At 50.6% G+C, this 23,451-nt stretch overlaps 1 protein-coding gene across 1 annotated transcript in view; it reads left to right on the top strand.

Moving 5' to 3' along the window:
• LOC105290274 (A disintegrin and metalloproteinase with thrombospondin motifs 17-like) overlaps positions 1-23,451 on the top strand; it is a 193,846-nt gene that overhangs the window by 165,843 nt on the left and 4,552 nt on the right. The window contains exons 16-19 of the mRNA XM_023529013.1: positions 3,215-3,295; positions 10,006-10,163; positions 12,999-13,158; positions 15,687-15,822. Of these exons, the coding sequence (XP_023384781.1) occupies positions 3,215-3,295; positions 10,006-10,163; positions 12,999-13,158; positions 15,687-15,822 (535 nt within the window). The remainder of the gene's footprint in view (positions 1-3,214; positions 3,296-10,005; positions 10,164-12,998; positions 13,159-15,686; positions 15,823-23,451) is intronic.

Below are 23,451 nucleotides of genomic sequence, written 5' to 3'. Positions count from 1 at the left end.
GGCAAAAATGGCACATTCTAGAACAATGGCAAAGGCATTGAATTTTATCCGTGGCTTCCTCATGAAACCAAATCGTGTCCCTCTAACTGGATATCTCAGCTTAATGGCAGAGACTAGAATGGGAAATTATTTCCAAGATAACGTCTTGCTAGCTTACCTAAAACATGACTCTGTCTTATGAATTCTTAAGAGTAAATCTCCTCTTTAATTAGTTCATGTCCGATCAACATGATGGTGTCTGGTGTCTGCATCGGGTGACATCTGGTCTGAGGGACGACGAGCCGCCTCTGGGTTTGGTGATGGGACTCTTGTGCTTCCTGGTTGCTCTTTACACCAATCCTTGGGGGGCTTCTGAGCTCTGAGTCAGAACAGGGGCCACCGGAAAGAGAACAGTGAGTTAGAGATGGTTTACTGGTTCGTGAACAGAGGACCTGCCTTTCAGGAGACGGGTTACTGTTTTCTTGGTCTCCCCCATTTCCATGAAGAAAGTTTACCAGAGCCTATACACGGCAACAACGCCCCTGCCTCAGTGCTCAGAGGTCACCTGAGGATGAGCTCCCCCTGACTTGTGCATCTGCCCTGAGCTCGTCACTGCTCGTCGACCTCTGCACCCCAGGGTACGTGAGAAAGGAGAGAACACAGATGCCTTTTCAATGTCGCTACTTGTGCCAAAGTGAAGCTTAAAACTAGGAGTGGTGACCGTGCATTGGTGGCAACTGTGACTCGCTTGCTGAGGGGTGCGGAACGTGAATCTGGACCTCCAAGGCTGGCCCTGTCCATTGCCTCAGGTTCTGCAGCCTGCGATGCTGACACCAAGGTTTGTTTGTCAGAAAACAGGAAGACTCCACGTGACAGTGGCTTCTTTCAGAGAATAATCCAGCTCCCCAGGCAGATCCTTTTCCAAAACTCTTCCGTTTGGTGATTTGAATGGAGATTCCTCCGAAAAAGGTTTTAGTCATATCGACCCTGAACGATTTTTGTCTCTGTTTTGGACACATTACTATATCAGACTCCCTCAGAAGGAATGGATTTCTCTAAGAGAAACCTAGTCCTATAATCCTAAAAGGAGACTGTGTGTGTGTGTGTGTGTGTGTGTGTGTGGCGTCACACTTTTTAAGTAGAGAAGCATTCCTAGAGCGAAACTGTGAGCTGATGTTACTGGCATAAATTCCCAACACTCCATAAGGCCAGAACCCATAGCTGAGCTGTAGGACCTCAAGGCAGATGCGACGATACGATGAAGCCACAGAGATGCAACAGGACTTAGCGGAGCTGAGGGGAAATGAGGAGGAAGGAAATACTAATCCTTTGCAAAATGGAAATGAACAAAGGATCAAAAAGAGGAGAGATTAAATGGGCACTGTGAGAGAGAATGGAGACCGAACGTAAATAAGTTAGAATCCCTGAAAAAGAAAACCAAACGAATAGATCAGAAAAGTATATTTAAGTGTAATAATGATATAATAGCCCTATGTCCCAGGAAGCATCAATACGAAACTACGAAATTATTAATACAAACCTAAGAATCTTCTGAGCATCCGATCCAAATTTTAGGCAGCCTTTTATTAGGAAAGCATCAGATTGGCCTCTGAATTCTCCACACTAATATCCATTTACCTATGTGGAAATCCAGCCAAAGTATACAAAGGATTATAAATGATAAGAGTGTTCGAAAGGTAGACAACTGTAGGATATGTCCTATGAGATCAATGTATTTTCAACTATATCCTATTATAACTTTTGAGTTTTGTACCTTGAGCGCATATTGCTTGGCCAGAGTCTTCACTATTCTAAAGGTGTCCCTGATCTTTTAAAACCACGTGTACCATCCTATTCCTGTAAGATGACGCGAGTATGTTTATACCCTGAAGAGATGCTTAAAAAGCTGGTCACCAAAATATTACTTCCTCCGGAATAATTTTCTCAGTGCAGTGCGGAATAGGTTGATTTGGGCTTTCTCCCTTACGTCGTTTGAGTTATCGTACATTATTTTTTATAATAACAAGCCATTTTCACTGTAATCAAATAAGCAGTTAAACCCCTCAAAATAGATATTTCCGGAATCTCTACATAGTTGGGCCCAGAAATCTCTCATTTTTGCAGCTCTCCTCCTGATTCTGTTGACTACATTGGGGAATCCCAGGGGTACAATTCATAATTTAATTAGAGATCGGCATCTAAATTGCTGAAGCAAACTCATTAGCCTTGTCCAAAACCCAAATGAAAATGAAAAACAAATGATCACCAGCCTGCGTTTCAGAATTTCGGCAGCGTGCAGGGCTCCTTCAATGATAAGGTCGCCCAGCTGGCCCGGTGCTGACTTCCTCCATCGCGGCCTCGGTCATTTCCTCCCCGAACCTTAACAACCACCTGCTGTCCTGGGCACATTTGGGGTCAGAGCATGGGCAGGGGGTGACCCCAGTGGAGGCAGACGTGGCATGCAGTGCGTAAGGCTGTCCCTCCGTCAGAGGGCAAGTTGCTGAGGTCCTGCTGTCACCGGTGGGTATTCGGAGAAATGTCAGAGCACAGCGAAGAGAGGGAACCTCCAGTAGGTGACGTGTCCAGAGGTGTCACTCTGTGCCCGCGCTCCCAAGGTCCCAGGCTGTCCCAGTTACCGAGTCCTGCACGCGGGCGATGTGAGCAACAGACGGTTACGTCTCACAGCTCCAAGGTCAGGTTGTCGGCAGGGCTGGCTCCTTCCGGAGGCGGGGAGAAGGGACCCGTCCCAGGCCTCTCTCCTGGCTCGCGGTGGTTTGCTGGTCGTCTTTGGCTTGCCCTGGCTTATAGATGCATCACCCCGATATCTGCTTCCTTTTTTTTTATTCTCCGTGCTTTCTAGGTTCAAATTTCCCCTTTCCATAAGAACACCAGTCACGGTGGATTAGGGTTCCCCCCCCCCAACTCCAGCGCGGCCTCATCTTTACTAATCGTCATTTCCAAATCAGGTCCCAGGGGGTTAGGACTGCAACCTATAAATTTGGGGGGATGCAGTTGAACCTAGAACACATGCAGATGGCCTGTGATTCTGAGAGATTCTGGCCGCAGATGGATGCTTTTTCTCAGTTGACCATCTTGATCGCTCAAAGCTGTACCAGCCTGCAGGCTCCGAAATCACCGTGGGGATGTGGCAGAGGGGACTTGGGTGGCCAAGGCTGCCTGGGGCTCTGATCGAGGGTGCAGGTGTGGTTCACCTGTGTGTTATTTGTTGCTACAGGTTACATCGAAGCTGCTATCATTCCCGCCGGGGCTCGGAGGATTCGCGTGGTGGAAGACAAACCCGCCCACAGTTTTCTGGGTAAAACGATGATCATTTGACTCACGGTTCATGTTCTGAGAACTGACGTGGACGATGAGGCCGGCCATTGGGTTCGGCATCGTCGTCCCGGATCGTTGGTTTTATCCTTGTATTTTAGGTGCGACGCTCTAAGAATCAGAGCAGAGTGTGACAGCTGCCATCATATTGGACTAACGTGCCGCCACCCCCAAGGCGGGGGAGCGAGAGAAAGGAGGGGGACCAGTGGGGAGCAGCACCTTTGGACAGGAAGGAAGGTGGCAGAAGAGTGAACGGAGTTGTGAGGACCTGGGGTAGCATAAGTCCCCCAGACTGACCCCGGGATAGCTCACAGCAGCCTTAGCCCGGGCAGGTGGGTGCTCACCCAACTTACAGGGAGCACCTGTAGGCTGCTGGTGGCTTTGGGGGTGACTCTTTAGCTGGAAAAAGAGTAACAGCCCTAAATCTAATGGAATTCCAAGAAACACTGATTTTTCACTAAGTACTGTGTGCCCCAAATTCCCAGTGGTCAGCTCCGTTGAGTTTAGACGCCGACACCGTGTCTGTGTACCGAAGGGCGGGCTTCCATTGCAGACTGGTCTTCGTCGCCTTCAACAGAACCATGCTTTACGCCTAAGAGGGATTGCTCTGTTACGCCCCTTCTTAGCCACAGGACCCGCTGAGTGAACCCTAAGCTCAACTCCCAGCCTCCCCACTGCCCCCCGCGAAGGTCAGCCTGGTAGCCCACACCAGGGTAGTTAGGTGCTGTCGCGTGGCCAGCGGGGTGCCCAGCGGCTGCGTCTGCTTTAGTTCCCTGGGATGGGACACGCTGTTACCCGTGTCCTCCCGCCAGCCCGGCTCCCATGTTCCCGAGTTGGGTTAGATTTTGAACCGTGGTGACTGATACCGTACCCAGGTAACCCTCTCCTGAGCTTCCTTATGCTGTAATCTGTCAGCCTATGTTGCAAGGTGCTGTTTGAGATTTTCAAAGATATGTAAGATGTGATCGCTCGCTTCTATCTTGAGAATTAAGTGTTTGGGGCTAGAACGAAGTTACTCATGAAACGCTTTTATTTCAACTGTCGTCATTGACTTTGAAAAATTATGTCTTCGTGCACATGTTTGCCTTTGCAGACTGCACTAAAGTATCTCAGTCCTTCTTTGAAACGATCTCTACTTGAGAAGCCCAAAGTCTAACGAGACAGACACAAAACAAACCACGACTGGGCAAGTCTGTGACGAAGACGGCCATCCTGTTATGTAAGAGTTAGGAAATGCGGGCGCTAAGATAATCCTCATCCGCCTGTCTTAGGGGAATGCCTTGCAGACCTGACCTCGGCCCCCCAAATGTACTGCACAGTATTGCTGTGCCCACTTCTCCAAGGGGAAACTGAGGCCCAGGGGGTTCGGTCACTCATCCAAGCTCCTCACTTTGTCTGGCTTGGCCGCAGTTCGCAGAGCCTCCCCCACGTGCTCTGAGGTAGTCCAGCGTGGTCAGAGATTGACAGATGGGGACGGCCTTTCATTGGACGACACACGTTAATCCCACCCATTGCTGCTACTTCCTGTGCGGGCTTCACAGAAGCAAACCTCCACCCCAAGGAGAGAGAAGAGAGGGGTTCAGTGTCTCCGGACGACTTCTCAGCTCCCCAGACGCACAGGACCGCCATGGGAGGTCGCAGCCAGCCCCGGTCCCCTATCTCGTCGGCCAGCAACCCCAGTACCCCAGCGCCCGGTGTGTGCACACGGGCACCCTCAGAGGTGGTCCACGTAAAGTGAGTTCAGAGCCTCGTTTGCACTCGGGTCTGGGTGCTTTGGCAGCCAACCCCGTGTCACTCTGAACGACTCTTCACATTTGCTGGGAGCAGTTTCTGAAGCATTTCACCCCGCCTCCCTCCAGCCCACGCTGCCTGGTTTTCTGCTCGAAAGCACCTGGAACAGGAAATGCCTCAGCAGTTTGCATCCGCGGCTCAGGACAGAGCTGGCAGAACTCCGAGTGGATAGAAAAGGAGCTGACTCAGCGCCAGGATTAGAAGTAGGTTGACTGTGGGTCAAGTATTCCAGTGGAATCCAGGAGGGAGGAGACACAACGAACCCGCTTCTGCACAGTGCCGGGCGGGAGGCGGGCCTGCGGACAGGGCCGGGCGTCGGCCTCCAGCCAGCCCTGGAGAGGAGCAGTGCCCGGCTCTCGCTCTCCGGGGTGGCTCACGGCCTTTTCCCACAGTGCCCAGAAGTCTGGGGACAATGTGCAAACATCCGCGGGGAGCAAAAATAGCCTGGGATAAAAACAGATGTCTGTCACGTGACCTCTCGTTTTGGGTCATTAAGGACGTCTTGTCTGCAGTCGCGTAGCAAGGGAGAGCAGGTACCCACCTTCGTCTCTGCAGGAGTCTCTGCAGCCATCGAGAGGCTTCTAATGGCTTCTCAGCAGCATACGCAAAAGCACTGTTATATTTCGGACAGCACTTTAAAACGTCCGATCTCTCGACCCAGGCAGAGCCAGCAAGTAGAATTGTCCTCAGCAGATCAGAATGTCAGACATCGCAGAGGGAATCAGGTCAAAGCCTTTGCGATGATCTCAATAGCCCTAGTTGAGTTTCTAGGTCTAAAAATCCTCGTTTCGCATGCGGACGAGTCTCACAATGCTTACAGAGGAATGAGCTTGCGTGTACCCCCCGGCGCCCAGGGACTGAGAGGGATGGGGACTCGTGAGGCCCAAAATGCATTTAATTCCGGGGCCTTCTCTAAGAAAAGAATGCAATGTCACGTACAGGGCCTTGGAAAGGACTCGTGGCCACCCGGGGCCCCGGGGCCCCCTCCTCACTGGCTCTGGCTCTGGCTCGGAGGCAGGGACTGCCACAGACGGGCCAGGAGGTCATCTGCATTCTTGCTGTCTAGAGCTGGCAGGGTCGTACAAGGTGGTTTTATCAGCAGAGTCTGCACTGGACCCGTTTACCCGCTGCTGTTGACGATCTCGATGTTCCAGCTGAACCTCTGAGGCTGAAGTGTCGCCCTTTTGAAGGATCGTCAGGCGTCAAATTCCGATTTTAGCAGAGAGGCACGGACCAGACACGCACACCGAAGCCAGGCTCGACGTGCTCCCCGTACTTCGTGGAACTGCCGGCCTTCGACGTTCGGCTGCCTCTGCGTGTCCTCCCACTGCAAAACGCGTGAGGGATCGTCCTCATGGTCAAACTGCCGTGAGGAGGAGGTCCCGGCTCTCAGCGGGGGACCGGGGACAGTTGAAAAGCTGCTTTTGCAGTGCGGGGAAGCGTGCGGCCTCTGTGGCGATGGCCACAGGCAGAGCCTGGGCAGGCGAAGTTTATTACTGGGCCTTAAGAGCTCCCCTATCTTCCACCCACCCAAAGCTATGACTGTGACATTTCCCCAGCTCAGCAGCTCCAGACCAGGACCTTGAAGCAAAGCCAGGCGCCTCGAGAACTCAGAGCGCCCTGGCAGCGGGGCGTGCCCTGGGGGAGCGGTTTCTTCCCGTCTCTTCCCAGCTCGGCCTTCACCGAGCTCACGTGGATAACTTGAAATCCGCCATGGTGGGGACATTGACTCCTTGGGCAACGACAGCGCTGTAAAGCGAGGCTTCTGTCCCCAGAGTGCTGGACGCCAGCACTGCGCGCGCTCGTGTGTTCCTCCCCTATCGGGCGCTCTGGGGTAGCCGGCCTCTCCCGCTCCCGTCCCTTGTTCCCTGAGCTCACTCACTCCTCCGTGACCTCCGTGACCCAGCCTGCAGCCCACCCAGCACCCCTGCCAGCTGACCAGCAAGACCCCTGCTCTGGGGTCCAGGGTGGCACGCCCCAGACCCCAGCGGGTTCTGCATCAGTCCTCTGTGTCTCACCCACAGCCATGGGGCTCCCCAGGCCGGTCCCCACATTGCTGCACAGCGTCTCTGCAAACGGTTTGATAATCTCCAGGTGCTCCCTCCTGCACCTTTTCCTGTCCTTCCTACTCCTGACCTCTCAGATGTTTGACTTCTGGCTGGAAGTAGGTGGTTTTCAGTTTATAATTCAATAAGTCACTTTAAAGGACTTTTCAAAAAGGGCCGGGGAAATACACTAACAGGGCTGAGTGGGGAGCAGAGGCCAGGAGCCAGTGTGAGGCATGCGTAGTGTGCCAGGCCTTCCGGAGCTTGGGGTCTGAAGCTTATGTTGGTTGGTAAGGGTCCTGGGGTGCAAGCGTCCACTTAGATTCACCAATAATTGGTGTAACCAACTGTATTTTAAGTTATTAGTTCACTAGAAGCTTCGAAAATCTATAAGATTAGTTCTTTCTATAAAAGTATATAGAAGATGAGAGCCTATAGTGATTAGAGCCTGGAGTCTGTTCTCTTCAAGACCAAATATGATATCTGCACATATCAGCATTTGCCATAGAATTCTGTCCTGATGCTATAACCTAGGAACGTGGGATTCAAAATCGGGGTGATGAAAGTAGTGAGCTTTGTCTGTTTAGGTTCAGGTCTCCACTCCACAATAGCTGTGTGACTTCAGATGGTTCCTTAACCTCTCTGCGCCCCCTTTTCCTCATCTGTGAGAAGAGGCAAATGCAGTCATCCCCCGGTATTTGCGGGGGGCTTAGTTCCAGGACCGCAGGTACCAAAATCCGCTGACGCTCAAGTCTCTTTTCCGGAATGGCATGGAACGTGCATAGTCAGCCCCCCACATCCGTGGATTCCCATTTGTGTGTCACAAATACTGTTTTTGGTCCACGGTTGGTTGAATCCGCGGATATAAAACCCGTGGATACAGAGGGCCGGCAGTAACCCTTTACTTTAGAGAGTTTGGGGAAGATGAAACAGGCAGAAGTGTAGGAAGGAGCAAAAGCGGACACCGTTCCCCTTAAACGGTGGCTTGCCAGTGGCAGCAGAGACGAGAAAAAGCAGCGATCATGAGTATCCGGGAAGTTCTTACAGCGGGTAGCATTTCTTGAAGGGAAATGTGGGGAATCCAGCGGCGGAGATGTCATACTGCGGTCCGCAGCCGCTCAGTGTGCACCGCCCTGGGTCTGAACCCCACAAGAAGTGGCTCCGCTGGAAGGCAGCCCTTCCTGCTTCTCCAGCTCGCTCTCGGCACTTCCTGTAAGCCAGGAGTCCCGGGTGTGCGTCCCCCTCAGAGCCCGGCTGGGCAGGGGCGAGCCCTGGGACCACACTGTCCTAGAGACAAGGGAGCAGAGGCCCAGCAATCCCCCAGCTGCTTGTGGCCTGACCAGGACCGGCCCCCCTGGATCTTAACCCAGCCTGGGGCTCACAAATTGAAAGTTAACCAAAACCCCTTTTTGGTTTCACCTCTCATTGTCCAAAATCGGTATTAAATGCGGCCACTTGATTGCTGGCCTCGGGAAGCAGCGAGTAGAGAATGGACTCGAACCCGATCTCGCTGCGTGTGGGCTGATCAGGTTTCCGGAGTCACTGTGAGCGTTTGGGGCGTAGGGGGTTCCAGCTTCACTTGCCGTGGGGGTGGCGTGAGGGTGTGCTAGGAGGTTCATTTTCTGGAGGGACGTAAAGACTGTCACCTCGTCATTCGTCACCTTCTCCTAAGTGCCAGAGTAGGTTCTAGTTTGTTTTTTTTTTTTTTCCTAAATAACGTAGCAAAACAGAAATAACAATTTCTCTGCAGAGTGCTCTGCTCCTGGGAATGACATGCCTTCAAGTGATGAGACCTAAAGAGTCACTGGTGAGCACTCGGATAATAGGAAGTACGTGGCTCGTATGAAAAATCAGATTTTTGCTTATGGCCACTCGGCGAAACGTTGAGTCCTTGCCTCTCCCAACACCTTTTGTACCGAGTGGAGGAGCGAGTAAGCCAAGGTCACACCCGAGGCCCAGGGACTGGGCTGTGGCAGCCCCCACACTCGGACCCCACCCAGCCAAGCATCACCGCCACGTCTGTGGGCAGCTTCCTGGACTCTCATATTGAATAGAATAACGCTTACTTCTTTTTGTTTGTTTTTAATTAATTTCTTTTTCAAGTACAGTTGACATATAATATATTAGTTTCAGGTGTATGACATGTGATCAGACATTTATATAATTTATATAGTTTATGTAATTACATAATTATAATCAAAGGGATCACCCCAATAAATGTAGTACCCAGCTGGCACCTACACAGCTATTATAATATTATTGCCTATATTCCCTACGCTGTACTCCGTATTCCATGTGACTATTTTTATAACTGGCAGTTTGTACTTCCTGAGACGAACGCTTATTTCTTGAAGGAACGTTCACTTTACTAACACAAGGTTATCAAAGCCTTAAGAGATGCTGGAGTCAGGCTGCCCAGGGCAGTAACTGAAATGATTCGATGAGTTTTGCTGAAGCAGCACAACCTGTTTGTAGCCCGAGACACATTAAAATAGAATCCATTCATCCAGCAGAAAACCCTGTGCTGTGAGGTGAGCGGAACGTGTCTGGGCTGTGGTCGTCTCTGGCGTCCAGTGTCTCCCCAGACCCCCACTCTGAGCCGATGCTGAGACAGGCAGCCCCCACTGAAAGCAGCAGGCTGACAGGACGATTCTCTCGGTGTGGCCTGTGGGTCTGGGGCTGTGTGCTCCCTGTGGGCCAGGCTCTTGTTCTCGGCTCACAGTGAGCTCGCTCGCTCTTCAGGCCTCCCTCCTATCCCTGGGGAGGACGGAGCCTCTGACTCATCACTCAGGACACCCCGATTCCCTTAAAGAAAGACCGAGTCCCCGTGACTCCATGGGTGCCGTTTTCTTTCCAGCTCTCAGAGACTCCAGCAAGAGATCCATCAACAGCGACTGGAAGATACAGCTCCCCGGGGAGTTCCAGATCGCGGGCACAATCGTGCGCTACGTCCGGAGGGGCCTGTGGGAGAAAATTTCTGCTAAGGGACCGACCAAAACTCCACTGCACTTGATGGTAACGTGCTATGCTTTTGCATTTGTCTTGAGACTAAGGCTCTAAGGAGTCCCCCAGTTTACGTCTTCCCTGGGGCCCCGTGGAGGAGGCGGATGCACCTGGTTCCTGGTGGTTTACCTGGCCACCTGCAGCCCAAGTCTCTCTCTTGATCTTATCTAATCCCTTTTTTGGCATGCTTCAGAATCTCCCTGGCGGAGCTCCCATCTTTTTCAAAAGGAACCGCCTCCAGGAAGGAGATGCTAAGGCATTTGGCCCCCCTCACAGTCCGTGTTTTCACATCAGATGGCATAGATCCGCCCCGAAGTTTGCACATCCGCATTGCATGTGACCTTTTGGCAAGGAGCCGTTGACGGTTTCCCTCCAAACCAACATCACGCAGATTCCCCAGACCTGGCTTGCAACAAGCACTGGGGAATCGGGAGGGAGAACCAGGTTCCGTGGGGATGTTTGCTCTCGGGGCGGGGGGCTCGTGGAACCTGTGCGGTCAGGCCGGGTCTGCACACCGGTGTCGCACCCACCAGGACCCCGCACAGACCACGCAAACATCCGGTTGTGCCTCCTTTAATGTCATCGGAGATCCCCAGGGATAGGAACTGCACTGTTTGTGGACCCGGGAGTCCTCGTGGCTAACTTCTGATAGCTCAGAATTATCGATTCTGTGTCTCCCTCCAAAGAACAGATGTGTGTCAGCTTGTGCGTCTGTCATCAAAGCATATTTTGTCCTCAGTGCTTGGCAAAGTCTCCGCTTGCAAGTTCTTTTTCCCCATTAATTTGTGGCTTCCAGCAACCTGCAGCCATTTGAGGTTTGGCGACACCCAAAGAATTCCTTGGCTACGTCCCAGGAATCTCCTGAGGAGACAGGTCTGCTCCTGACTCCAGCACCTAGTGCAGCGTCACCCACGGTGGCCCTAGGTAGTTACAGTTTCTGATGAGAGCAAAGCGAGCGGGTTCTGTGCCTGACGTAAACTGTCAGAATCTGTCACTGCAACACTCGGCCCACTAAATCTGCAGATAGAGCATCGCAAGTCAATTTCTGAGCCCAAGAGCCTGTACCCAAGCCATTCCCCGGTGATAAGATCGTTTCCTAGTATGTCAGTAGGACAAGTCCTCCTTTTCTGATTTAAAAGCAGTTATGCAGAGGAGCTAAAAGAAGAGGCACAGGACAAGATGAAACCCATACCGCAGTATTACCACCTGTTGGCACGTACATTCGCTTTCTGTAGCAAATGCCAAGTGGGTACATTCTCCATCTCTCTGAAAAGCTTTCATACCCTGAGCGCGAATCGTCAGCCCGTTAAAGCAAATGCACAGCCTGGATTCATTCAGGCCCCAATAAACCAATTTCAGAGGAAGCGGCAGCTGTCACAGCCGAAGTCCCAGCCCTCGTTAATGTTAATCGCTGTTCTCTCTCGAAAAAGGAATGTTACTTCAAGTTTTTAAACCTGGAAACAAGAGGTGCCCCTCTGCCTGTAAATAGAATTCCAGTGTCCCCAATCCAGGTGGACGCATTGGTTGCAGGCTCAGGCTGACCCGTAGAGCTGCAGGGACCCGCATTTGAAATCAATTATGCACATGCACACAGATTATTCGTGGCTGCAAAACTGCATTAAATTGGTTTCATATGGACTCTCGATTCACCAGTTTTATTCCCATACTCAGATAATAAAGAGTTCTTTTAAAGAGCTTTGTTTTTTTTTTTTGTTTTTTTTAATTGGAGGCATTTTTCCAAACGCGTTGCTGCAAGTCTGTTTCTTGGAGAATTCGATGTTTATGCACTTTGGGCAGCTCTTAGCACCCCACCCCACCCTAATACCCAAGCCCCCGCAGGCTGGGAGATGCTTGGGATTGGGGTGGGGGGAGATTGCTCCCGTTTCTGGCACACTTTCCACCTGGCCTTCCCCGAGTCAGAATGGGCCCTGCGCATTCCGTCTTTAATTTCTGCTGGCCTGCCCTCCCTGCCCTCACCGGGCTGGAAGTGAACTTGCTACTTAGACCCAGGAGGACCCACAGCCAAGCCAATTTAAGCTCCCCCGTGAGGACCTGTTTTGCGCTATTAATTTGCACCCTTTGCATAGAGAGATCAAGCCAGCAGAGCACCTCTGTTCTTATAGGGCTTGTCACACGCATCGCCAAAGAGTGGGCCCATCTGTCTGCTCACTCACCAGGATTTCAGATCCCACAGTCCCCAGGCTGAGGGATGGCATCCCACCCCTTACTCCCAGATTTAAGCCCTGAGCCAGGTCTCTGCCACCCCGTGGGCATCCTCCTCTTCCTAGCCCCCTTGCAGTGGGCAGGCTCATGGATCCTCCGACTCCCAAGCCGACGTCCATGGGTCCCCCCGCGGTGGGCAGCGTTTGCCTTTGACCCCGCATTACACGTAGCAATGACTGGTGCCAGGGCAGGGAAGAGGGACGTTCATTATCAAAGAAGTAGAGCGATGGGTGCTACGTGCTGCGATGCCCTTCTAGGTAAAAAGCAGGATATCGGTGTCCTTGTCTGCGAGGGCAACGTCGTGGCCGAGTTTGTGGGCACGTTCCTCTGCGTGGAGCAGCTCCACATAAAGTGCGGTTAGAACCCACACCCTTGCGTGTCCCCAGATTCCTCCTCCGAACCCGTCCTGTCTCCAGAGGGAAAAGCAGAAGTCCCTGCTGGTGACTCTCATGGACTCCTGTCCCAACTTCAGTATCTATGACACCCGTCCCTGTTTTGCAACCTGGAAAAGAGCTGGTCCCCAACCCCACCGCCCCCTAAGCATGGCTCTGCTTGCTCATTCAGCAACTGCAGCGAGCTACGGTGAGATTTCAGAAATGGCTTCATCTTCCGCTGCCCATGCAGGTGTTGCTGTTTCACGACCAGAATTACGGAATCCACTACGAATACACCATCCCCGTGAACCACACGGCCGAAAACCAAAGCGAGCCGGAGAAGCCGCAGGACGCGCTGTTCCTCTGGACCCACAGCGGCTGGGAGGAGTGCAGCGTGCAGTGCGGCGGAGGTGAGCCGGGCTCGGGGGCGGGCTCGGGGGCGGGGCCTCGCCACGGGGAGGAGGAGCGAAGCCACGCGACAGGCTGGCCACCAAACCTGCGTTTCCACGGAAGCGTAACCACATCTCCCTGCAGATTGTGCAGAATGCCTGGGCGGCGGCGGCCAGAATCCTGCGCGTTGGAGCTGTGCCCACACGGGGCTCTCTGACTCTGGTCTGCGGTGGGGGGTTGGCCCATGTCCGGCTACGACACAGGTGTGACAGGGGACCCGGGGAAGGAACAGAGGAGACCTTCATCTGTTGCCACTTGGTGGAGGGACATGAGAAGATGCTTCTGCCTCCAAATACGCTCTTTCCTCTTTGCCATAGTGACCCCAGCACAGGCTCCCGTGGGAGGGCAAGTCCTATAAGTTCGGTGGAACGTTTGCAGCGTTGAGTCTGGCTTCACGATTCGCTGCCACGTTTGAGCAAATGCGTTGCCCTCTCTGTACCTGCATTGCCTCGCCTCTAAAGTGGGGTGCTCAGCCCTCAGGCCCACTGCAGGGGAGAGGCTGTCACGCTGCATAAGTCAGTGTGCGCAGAAGGCTCTGCATTCGTTACCGCGCGGTTTAGGAGCTGCCACGGGAAGCTGTTCTGAAGGCCTGCAGCAGCCCCCAGTCCAGTGGAATTTGTGGCCTTGAAGGGACCCAGGGTGGGGTCACGGGAGGTGGGACACAGGGTTGTGATGGGCACGGAGTTAGGGCGGAAGGATGATTTGGACTCCGCAGCGCCAGCCCAGAGCGTGGGATGGCAGGGCGGAGCCAGGGCCCGGCCCCACGCACCCCCAGGCCTGTGTAGCTCTTGTCCGCTGAGATGAGAACATTAGTCAGATGTCCGGCACGTAAGGAGTGTGCCACTAAGTGGCTTGTCCCACTTGTGCCAGGCGGGGATTCCAGCGGTAATGCGGTCGGGCCCCTCAGACACTGGCTGAGGCAGCTGTGACTTCCTTCTCGCGTCTTTGCGTCTTGGGCGACCGCCACCAGGGTTTGCTCTCAGTCTCTTAAGCGGCCACATGGCAGATGACGTGGCTTCAGGATTCCACCGTCGGCCCTGTCACCCTTTCACTCTGCACCTGTCCCCCTGTCCCTCAGCTGCCCCTCTGCGTACGGCCCTCCAGCCTCCAAGTGCAGCCAGCGCCCACGTCCCTGACTGCTCTGTTCTGTTCTTCTCCAGCAACTTCCTGCGAACTAAGCATGGGCCGCTGGGCCAGCGAGCAGGCTCCCCTCGGCAGGGGGCAGGGGGAGTGCCGTTCGGCTGTCACTGCTGGCCCGCCCGGCGACATCCTTTTATGACACCGATGTCTCCCAGCTCCCCGATGCAGTTGTCAGACCTGCAGCCAAAGCGGCGATCTGGCTCCAGCCGTCTCCGTACTTTCTGTACAACGCACGGCCATGGTCGTGGGCGGGAGTCACACTGACCGCGTAGCTCGGGGACTCCACAGTATCGAGTCAGCCCGACGCGACCAGTCCCCCTGGAGACGGGCCGAGCAAGGAGGCTGGGAGCCAGATAGCTGTACTTGACGTCCTATTAATCTTTTATTGCCACACTTCCTGAATGGTAATCGTAATAACAGGAATATAGCTAACATGAAGTGTCGACCCCTGTCAGGCTCTGCTCTAAGCACTTGCTCCGTATCAGTTCATTTCAACCCTGAGGCACAGTAAGGCGAAGTGAGCCAGCCCGGTGGCAGGATCTGAGGCACAAAAGCTTGGTGGTTTATGGTTGACAATACTCTTACTGTGGTCATGATCAAGCCACGCTTGGACCCAGACAGCCTGGCTCCAGAGGCCACCCACCCAGCCCCAATCATTTGCCTCCTGGACAAAGTCAGGGCCAAGCGGTGTGTCAGGTGCTTTGGGAACACCCAGGAAAATGGTCACATCTGGCTGGGATAACGGTTAGTGGAAGTTCCCAGGAGCAGGTGATAGATACTTAGGCATAGGTAGCGGCTGGCTGGCTGGACGAGTTCTCAGACCAGCTCTCAAACACTTGCCTGCAGGACGCAGGTCCCCGAGTCTCCTCCAGACCAGCCTCCCTGGTTCTCACTCCTCTCCGGCAAGCGGAGACTCTATAATAGGCAGCATGACCTCTCGCGAGGGCTGATGGGTGGGTATTTACAGAGGCCGGACTTCCACAGGCTTTAAACACCAAGCGAACAGATGAAGAGGTCGGCAGTCTCCAGTGGAAATTAAAGACCCAAATCAGAACTTTGGCCTCAGTGAATCCCTTGCTATAAGGACACAGGTGCTCTGAGATGTTGCCTCTTTCCAATCCTGTTCTAGACATTTCCTACTGCTCTTACCATGTCTTACACACCCTCATCACTAAGGTTATGGCTCTCCCTCCTTGACTCTTTGACAGCCAATAAGGCATCACGGCAGTCACATAAGTGACACACTGATCAAAGGATGCCCCCGAACGCTCCTACGCGAGCACGGACGAGGGGCCGGGCCAGGCACGTGCAACAATGGCCTCTCAGCTTCCCGCGTTCTGGTTTCCAGGGCAACGCAGAAGCGTCGTGTCCTGCACGCGAATCGTGAACAAGACCACGACACTGGTGAACGACAGTGACTGCCCTCCAGCCAGCCGTCCGGAGCCCCAGGTCCGAAGGTGCAACTCACACCCTTGCCAGGCACGGTAAGGACCGCCGATGGGGGTGCAGCGGCACCCGCCAGAGGGGGTGGTGATGCATCGTGCCGCGCCCTGTTGTTGCTGAGTGAGCAATGCTTGCTGAAAATACTGAATTTCTGGCTACTGAGCCAGAACGCGGATGGAAAAGTACGACCCCAGCTGGAAGGTATCTTATAGGAGACCATTAAGAGCATCTCGTAAAGAAAAAAAAATAGCCCTCATCATACACAGTGAGTGCCGGGGAGTGAGTGAGCGCACGCTGGCTAGTGCTCACGGTCGGCCTGTTTCGGTCGCTGAAATTAGGCCAGTGAGTGTGTGTCTTGCTGTTCGCTGTTTGGGATCCATCAGACCTTTCACAGCCATGTTGTACTCACGTGGTCCGAAGTGGATTCTCTTGGGCCATCAGCCAAGACGAACTGTGGGAAACGTGCTCACCAGTTAAGCCGCCTTATTTCCGGTCACGTTTTCGCAGGCTTTTGCATGGAACTGTATGACTCTGTCGCATTGTGTGATTTCGCCCCAGCCTCCTGTTCTGCTCTGGGTTTGAGGTGCTTGGTTTCATTCTGTGGTTCTGTGTATCCGGTCGAGGTACGTTTACCTTTTGTAAAGAGGTTGCACTTTTGACGTGGCAGTTTTGGGGGTTCTTAAGCTCAACTTGTGTCACTTGCCTGGTGCAAAACATTTCACAAAGCGTTTGGTTTTTGTGCCAACGTCCTTTGATTTGTCGAACTGGTAAAACATGCGTTAGGGACGAAAGACGGGCAGGAAAGCGAGAAGGCGAGACTCGTTCCATTGATTTTACGTGTTTCTTGGCAAATTATGAAATTCTACCCTAAGGCTGAAGGCCTTGAGGAACAGCTCACTTTAGGAAGTCTTCCTGAGCATCTTGAATATGAGCAGCCATCCTACAAATCCATCAGTCGATCGCTCAATCAATCGATCAATCAATCAATCACACACGGGGCCAAAGAAGGAAGGACTTGCCACTGTGTAGACTCAGAGATCGGACAGGCCACCGTCTCTTCTCCTGAAAGCAGAGATGGCCTGGCTTTTGTGACGTGATTAGAAAGTAGGGTAGGTGAATCAAGAGAAGGAAAGGTCAGCATGGGTTCAAGGACATGATTAGGGATCCGTTCGAGAATAATATTTTAAAGTCATTTATGTTTTTTTTTTTTTTTAGTATCAAAATATTTTTTTAATTATGCACAGAAACCAAATACATGAAACATGAAATCAGAGCTGCTTTCATTGAGTTGAGACACATATTTCATGGGAAAGAGCAGCCCAGGGTGATCAGCAGCCCCCTCATCTCTCTGCAGGCCAAGGCACCAAGGCAGAACGCCAAGGAGTAAAGTTTAAAAACTGTCAGGATTTCGCTTTCCATAATGATGGAGCTTGTACTGGGCCCGCCTTCATTGTTTTTCTGGAATGATACTCTACAGCTGTGCCGATCAATGTGCTAACCACTAGATTGTCCAAATAGAGAAGTGTTGTAAATATAAAATACCAGATTTCAAAGATTTAGTATGGGAAGGGATTGTAAAATATGTTAATGTTTATTATTGATTACAAGTTGAAATAATATTTGGATACAGTGGTCAAGAACAGTGTTACTACAATCAAAATTTTACCTGTTTCTTTTTTAATGTGGATAGTAAAAAATTAAAATTACATATGTGGCTCACACTTTATGTCTGTTGAACAGCACCGCTGTCAATCAACATGGCATTCACAATGTTCAGGATCAATCTGAAATTATTAGACATACGAAGAAACAGAAAAATGTGACCCATACTCATGAGAGAAGGCAGTTAATGAAAACTGACTTCTAGATGACACGTTGGGGTTAGTAGACAGGAATTTCAAAGCAGCTATTAGAACGATGCTTGGAGACACAAGGAAAAATATGGTCATAATCAACGAGCACATGGGAAATCTAAGCAGAAAAGACGAAATACTTTGAAAAAGAGCCAGATTTTAGGTCCGAAAATGACAATATCTGAAAATTAAAAAAAAAAAAAAAAATCACTCCGTGGGTCTAATATCAGATGGGAGATGGTGAAAAAAAGACCAGTGAACTTGAAGATAGAAGACTGTAGTTATCCGTTCTGGACGATGGAAAGCAAAGGTCGTTGACAATGACAGAGACCGGGTCACCTGTGGTGCAATAAGAAGCAGGCCAATCCGAGTGTAATTGAAGTCACAGGAGCAGGAGAAAAGAAGGAAACAAAGTAATCACTGAAGAAACGATGACCCAAACTTCCCCAGATTTAACGAAAGACGGAAGAGAAGTAATCAGGTCGCATTTTGAGTGTTTTAACTAGAGTCCAGATGGATTCCATCGCGAAGCCCTCTGATCGATACGTAGGAAAACACCTAGGAAAAGTGTCACGTAAGCAAGCGTGAGTTAACAGAGGTGCAGCTTGAACAAAGAACCCCACGCGTGCGTGTGGCCCGAGGCGGCTCACAGAGGGTCTTGACGGGGCTGAGTCCCGTAGTGTCCTCAGGTTCGAACACGGGTTCAGGCCAAACACATTTTAGACTAAAAGTAACTCCAGAAGCACATTCCTGGCATCTCCTTAGAACAAGGGTCAGCAAACGTTTTCTGTAAAACGCTAGATAGTAAATATTTTTGGCTTTGCAGGCCACCTGCGGTCTCCGATGTCTATTTTTCTTTGTTTTGTTTTATGACCCTTTTAAAAATGTCAAAACCGTTCTCAGCCTCTGGGCTGCACAAAAACCGTCTTCGGGCCGGTCTCGGCCCTTAAGCAATAGGTTTGCTGGCTCTGCCTTAGGTATCACTCCGGTTTCGCCCACTGAAATGCTGAAGCTACAGCCTCAGCCGAGCCCGAGCTCTGATGGTACCACCCCGTGGGATGCATTCTTATTATACGGAGGAGGGCACGCCGTTAAATCGAGTTACTTTTAATTGCCTGTTCGCCACTCTTCTTAAAAGCGTCCAGCATGGCCTTGAGCACACAGTACAACGCCAGTAATTCCATTCATTCCACATGTGTTTAGGGAGCATTTTCCCCTTCACCGGGCCCTGTTGTAGGTACGAGGTATTTAGGGGTGAGAAAGACACGTCTTTCCTCCCATGTAACTTGACAAATACCATGTTTTTCCCTCCTCACCATTCTCCGCTGCCTTCTGTTCCTTTCCCAACTCCGTAAAATCTTCTGGATCAGACTTAAAGAATGAATGGAACTTCCAAAAGCAGAGGAAAAAAAAAATTAGTAAAACAGAAGACAGCACCTGGAATTCGCCTCAGAGCCTGGATAACAAATGCCCGGATGCCTCCTCCTGGCCGGTTTTGTTTGTTGGTGTGTTTATTTTGAACCACCTGATTTCGTACTGTTTCTTTTTTTTTTTCTTTTTTTAATTCATTTTTTAAACTTTTTTCAATTTTTTTTATTTTTCAATTACAGCCGACATTCACTACTATATTAGTTTCAGGCGTACAGTATAGCGATTAGACATTTATATAACTTACGAAGTGATCGCTCCCTAAGTAAAGCATGAAAATAAAGTGCCATGGCTCCTCAAAGAATACCTATCGTTTGGCTAAAGAAGTGTGTGATCTGATAGATTTTAAAACTCTTAAATATCCTAGTTTTTACTTACTTACACACACACACATGCATGGATATACATACGCAACGTACATATGTGTATATATATTATATACAGATATTCTGTGTACATGCACACATATTCGAATGATAAAACTTGAATTATTGCCTAGCGTGATCTAGTTGTTATGAGTGTTTCTTAAGTCTCGCGGGCTTAGGCTGGTAAGTGAAGAAATGCAGAGGTTGACCTCAGATGACCAGAATTAATCCATCAGTAGAATCCGAGGCTGGGGTTGGAGATGTGCGGGGCGTGGTGGACAAACGGCTGCCCCAGGTGGGGGCGCTGATGAGGAGACAGAGCCTGTAACCCAGAAGCGGGGGCCCAAGCCCGCCCCCCAGTGCCGCATACTTTATAGAAGAAGCCAGAATGCAACTCACTGGTGAACCTGGCGAGGCGGAAGCGCCTTCCCGCGTCATGGTTACCCTTCGACCTTTAGAACAACGGAGATGTTGGTCTTTTTCTCCTACATGTTCCTTGATTCCCCCCGATCTCTCTTTAATTTTCTTTCACCTTTTTCCGTTGAGTGGCTGGCAGTTTCCTTGACCTTCCCAGCTGCAGGCCATTAGCCCCTCTTTACCGGAATCCTGCCCCGTGCTCCGCGGACACTGATCCCAGGCCCCGCCGTAACCGGGCAGAATCTGGGATCTGGCACGCGGAGCGGATGGCCCTGTCCAGCCTCGTGCACAGCGACGCACACACACCAGCGACCCTGGCCCCGGCATTGGCCGGAGGGGCAGAAATCACGGGTCCGCTCGGCTGTTGCGACTGCAGCCGGCCATTGTCACCCTGCTGACCACGGGGGGTGTGACGGGAAGTGGCCGCGTCTGCTCCACGGCTCACACTGCCCCAGATGTAACATTCGTGCAGCCTCTCGGCGCGGATTGGCCACTTGAGAAGTCAGTTCCAAGCTGCTAGATATTTCTCTGTAGTATTTATGATTTGAATTTCTTCCAGGCAGTACACACTATACTGCATATTGAATTAGGGTGATTCAGAAAAGAATATCAAATATCTTACTGGCAATCGAATTGAGTAAGTCATCTGTAAGGAAGTGCATTTGGATTTTAAATTTGTCCTCTTTGCTCAGATACCTTAACCAGCTTTGCCTTGTTTTGGGTTAAAATTAAATGGAATTCCTCATGTTTTTATGAAAGCATGTTCCATGGTGTGTGTGTGTGTGTGTGTGTGTGTGTAAGTGTGAGCGTGTGTGGGGGAGGTGTGTGGGTGCGTGTGACTGTGTATGTGTGGTATGGGTGTATGTTGGTGTGAGTGTGTGTGGGTGTGTGTGTGTGTGAGTGTGTGCATGTGTATGGGCATGTGTGAGTGTGTGGGGTGTGGGCGTGTACGTATGTGTGTGTGTGAGCATGTGCGTGTATGTGTGTGGGTGTATGTGAGTATGTATGTGCGTGAGTGTGTGTGTGTGTGTCATCATGACTTAAGAATGAAGCCTGGAACATATGGACCTTTAGGCACAGCCAAAATCTGAAAAAATACCATTCATTTAATCCGTTTCTAGCTAGTCTGAAACTTGAAGCTTTTCTTTTTTATAAAATAAAATGAGTAAATGTGAGTGTCACCCCTCTCAACATCACGTCCTAGATACGGGGGGCTAGAGGAGGCCACCCTTGGCACTCCAGCCCCCCGTGTGGCAGAACGGGAGCCTGAGACTCAGGACCACTCCCGGGGTGGGAGGGCATTGTACATTCCTACAGGTCAATAGTGACAACCGGGGGTCTCCAGAGTGGCCCCCCTCTCTCAGATGTCTGGACATGTGGCCGCAGGTCTGGGATGAGGGGTGTCCCATAACCCATGTGAAATAAAGAAAAAGCGCCTGAACCAAAAAAAATGGCGACTGGCACCATTGGTCTGTTACGTACCCTACTGATGGTGTGTGAACGGTGAGGAGAAATATGGATGAATTCTAGAACTTTTTTCTGGCACTACCCAAATTCCAGAACCTCGCTTGTATTTAAAGTTTTGAAGCCTTTACTTAGTGGTCTAAATTGGGGAACATTCCAGATGGAGAAAGAGAAAGCATTTCAGAGTGTCGTCTTGAATTTTAAAATTCTGGGGTTTTTTTCTCCTTAATTAACCCTTCGATCATTTGAACGCCTCTCCCATTGGTCATTATAGAAGGCAAGAGAATTCCCAGATGACAGGTTCACAGGTAACAGAATCCTGCTGAGAAATGCTTTGCACGTAGACCCTGGGACCAGCTCAAAAGTCCTGCTCTCTTCCTGACTTTCCTGAGTAGTAAAATATAAAGAGCATTGAGCATCCAGCCGTTAAACAAATATCAAATATAAAAGGATCGAAATGATGCAGAGTATATTCCCTGATCATAATGGAATAAAATTAGAAAGAAATCAACAACAGAAAGAAATTTTTGGACACTCACAAATATGTAGAAATTAAACAAAACACTTCCTAAATAACCCAATGGATCAAAGAAAAATCATAAGAGAATTTCGTCAATACTGTCAGATAAATGAAAATGAAGACACAATAAGCCAAAGCTTAGAGAATGTCCTTAAAGCCGTCTGTCCTTAGGGAACAATTTAAAGTTGTAAACATCCATATCAAAAAAGAAGAAGAAGAAATATTTCAAATTAATAGCTAACTTTCCACATTAAGACGTTGGGAAAGTAGAACAACTAAATCGAAAACATGTAGAAGGAAGGAAATAATAAAGAATAGGACAGAAATCAGTGAGAAAAATCAGTAAAACCACAACCGATTATTGAAGAGAACAAAAATCGACAGCCATTTGGCTAGAATGAAAAATAAGAGAAGACTCAAATTACTAAAATCAGAAATGAAAGAAGGAACGTTTCTACAGACCTTGCAGAAATAAAAGACTGTAAAGGAATGCTATAAACAGTTGAACCAGTAAATTAGGTAACTAAGATGAAATGGACAAAGCCCTGGAAAGGCGCAAACTACCAAAATCGAATAAAGTAGAAATAGAAAACCTATAAGAAGGGAAGAGATTGCATTACTGACCTCTCGCGGAGGCGAACCTTCGACGTCAGCAGCTGTGTGATGGTCAGTGCAGGAGACTGGATGGGGTACAACCTGTGACCAGTCCCAGACTTCTCTTGGTTCTTTTAAGCCCCAGATTGTACCCGCACAAGTGCTAGTCCCTGGAGTGTGACCTGCCAGGTGTCACGATGGAAGAGAAGCGCCACGAGGTCCCGTGACGTCAGCCACCGGGGGTTAAGCTCCATTCGGCTGTCCTCCTGCTTCCCTGCTGACAATTCAGGTCGTTCCCATCAATCCCAGAGAAACGTGTCGCTTTCTCAAAGGAATATTTGAAAATGAATTTATTGTGGAAGGAGAGAATCTTAAAACCGAAACCTTGTGTTTTTCTTGGTGAGGTATAAATTATGGAGATGGCAGAAACCCAAGGAGTGGACCAGTCCATTCCTGCCTGTCAGCAGGAAGGCGACAAGGGGAAGGGGCTGGGAAGCTGGGCAGTCACCCCGTTTTACAGATGAAGACGTCGCGATGCTTTGTTGTTAAGTAATTTAACCAAGGTTGTGTGTGCCAGTAGCAAGTAGAACTCAAACCAAGGACTTCCTACTTTCAATATAATCTGCTTCTATCATGGCATGACAGGACACTTTTGACCAGGGTACCTTCAAATAGATATTCAAAGATGGGACAAGGGGAGTCAGCAGATACATGGTGATGCACTCAGCCCAGAGGGCGTTGCGAGGAAGCCGTGGTGGCCTCCTTCCCTGCAAGTGACACATGCAGCCAGAGGTGTGAGCTTTTGAAATTAAACACTAGAGAAATTTTACTAAATGCTATAGAGTTGGTCAGTCTGCTCGCTTGTTCTTAGCGTTATCTGGATCCATGCTGGAAAAGAAATTAAAATTTGGAAATTCAGCCACCTGAGACCAGGGGTTCAGACAGAAGGCGGTGTCCCGGGAGGCCTGTGTGCGTATGAGCAGTGTCTGCGGGGCAGGGAGAGGTGCTGGCAGCGATGCCGTCCTGTGT

This window comes from Pteropus vampyrus, unplaced genomic scaffold (assembly GCF_000151845.1).
Source record: "Pteropus vampyrus isolate Shadow unplaced genomic scaffold, Pvam_2.0 Scaffold34, whole genome shotgun sequence".
Classification (NCBI taxonomy): Eukaryota; Metazoa; Chordata; class Mammalia; order Chiroptera; family Pteropodidae; genus Pteropus; species Pteropus vampyrus.
This window is presented reverse-complemented; position numbering and strand designations above follow the sequence as displayed.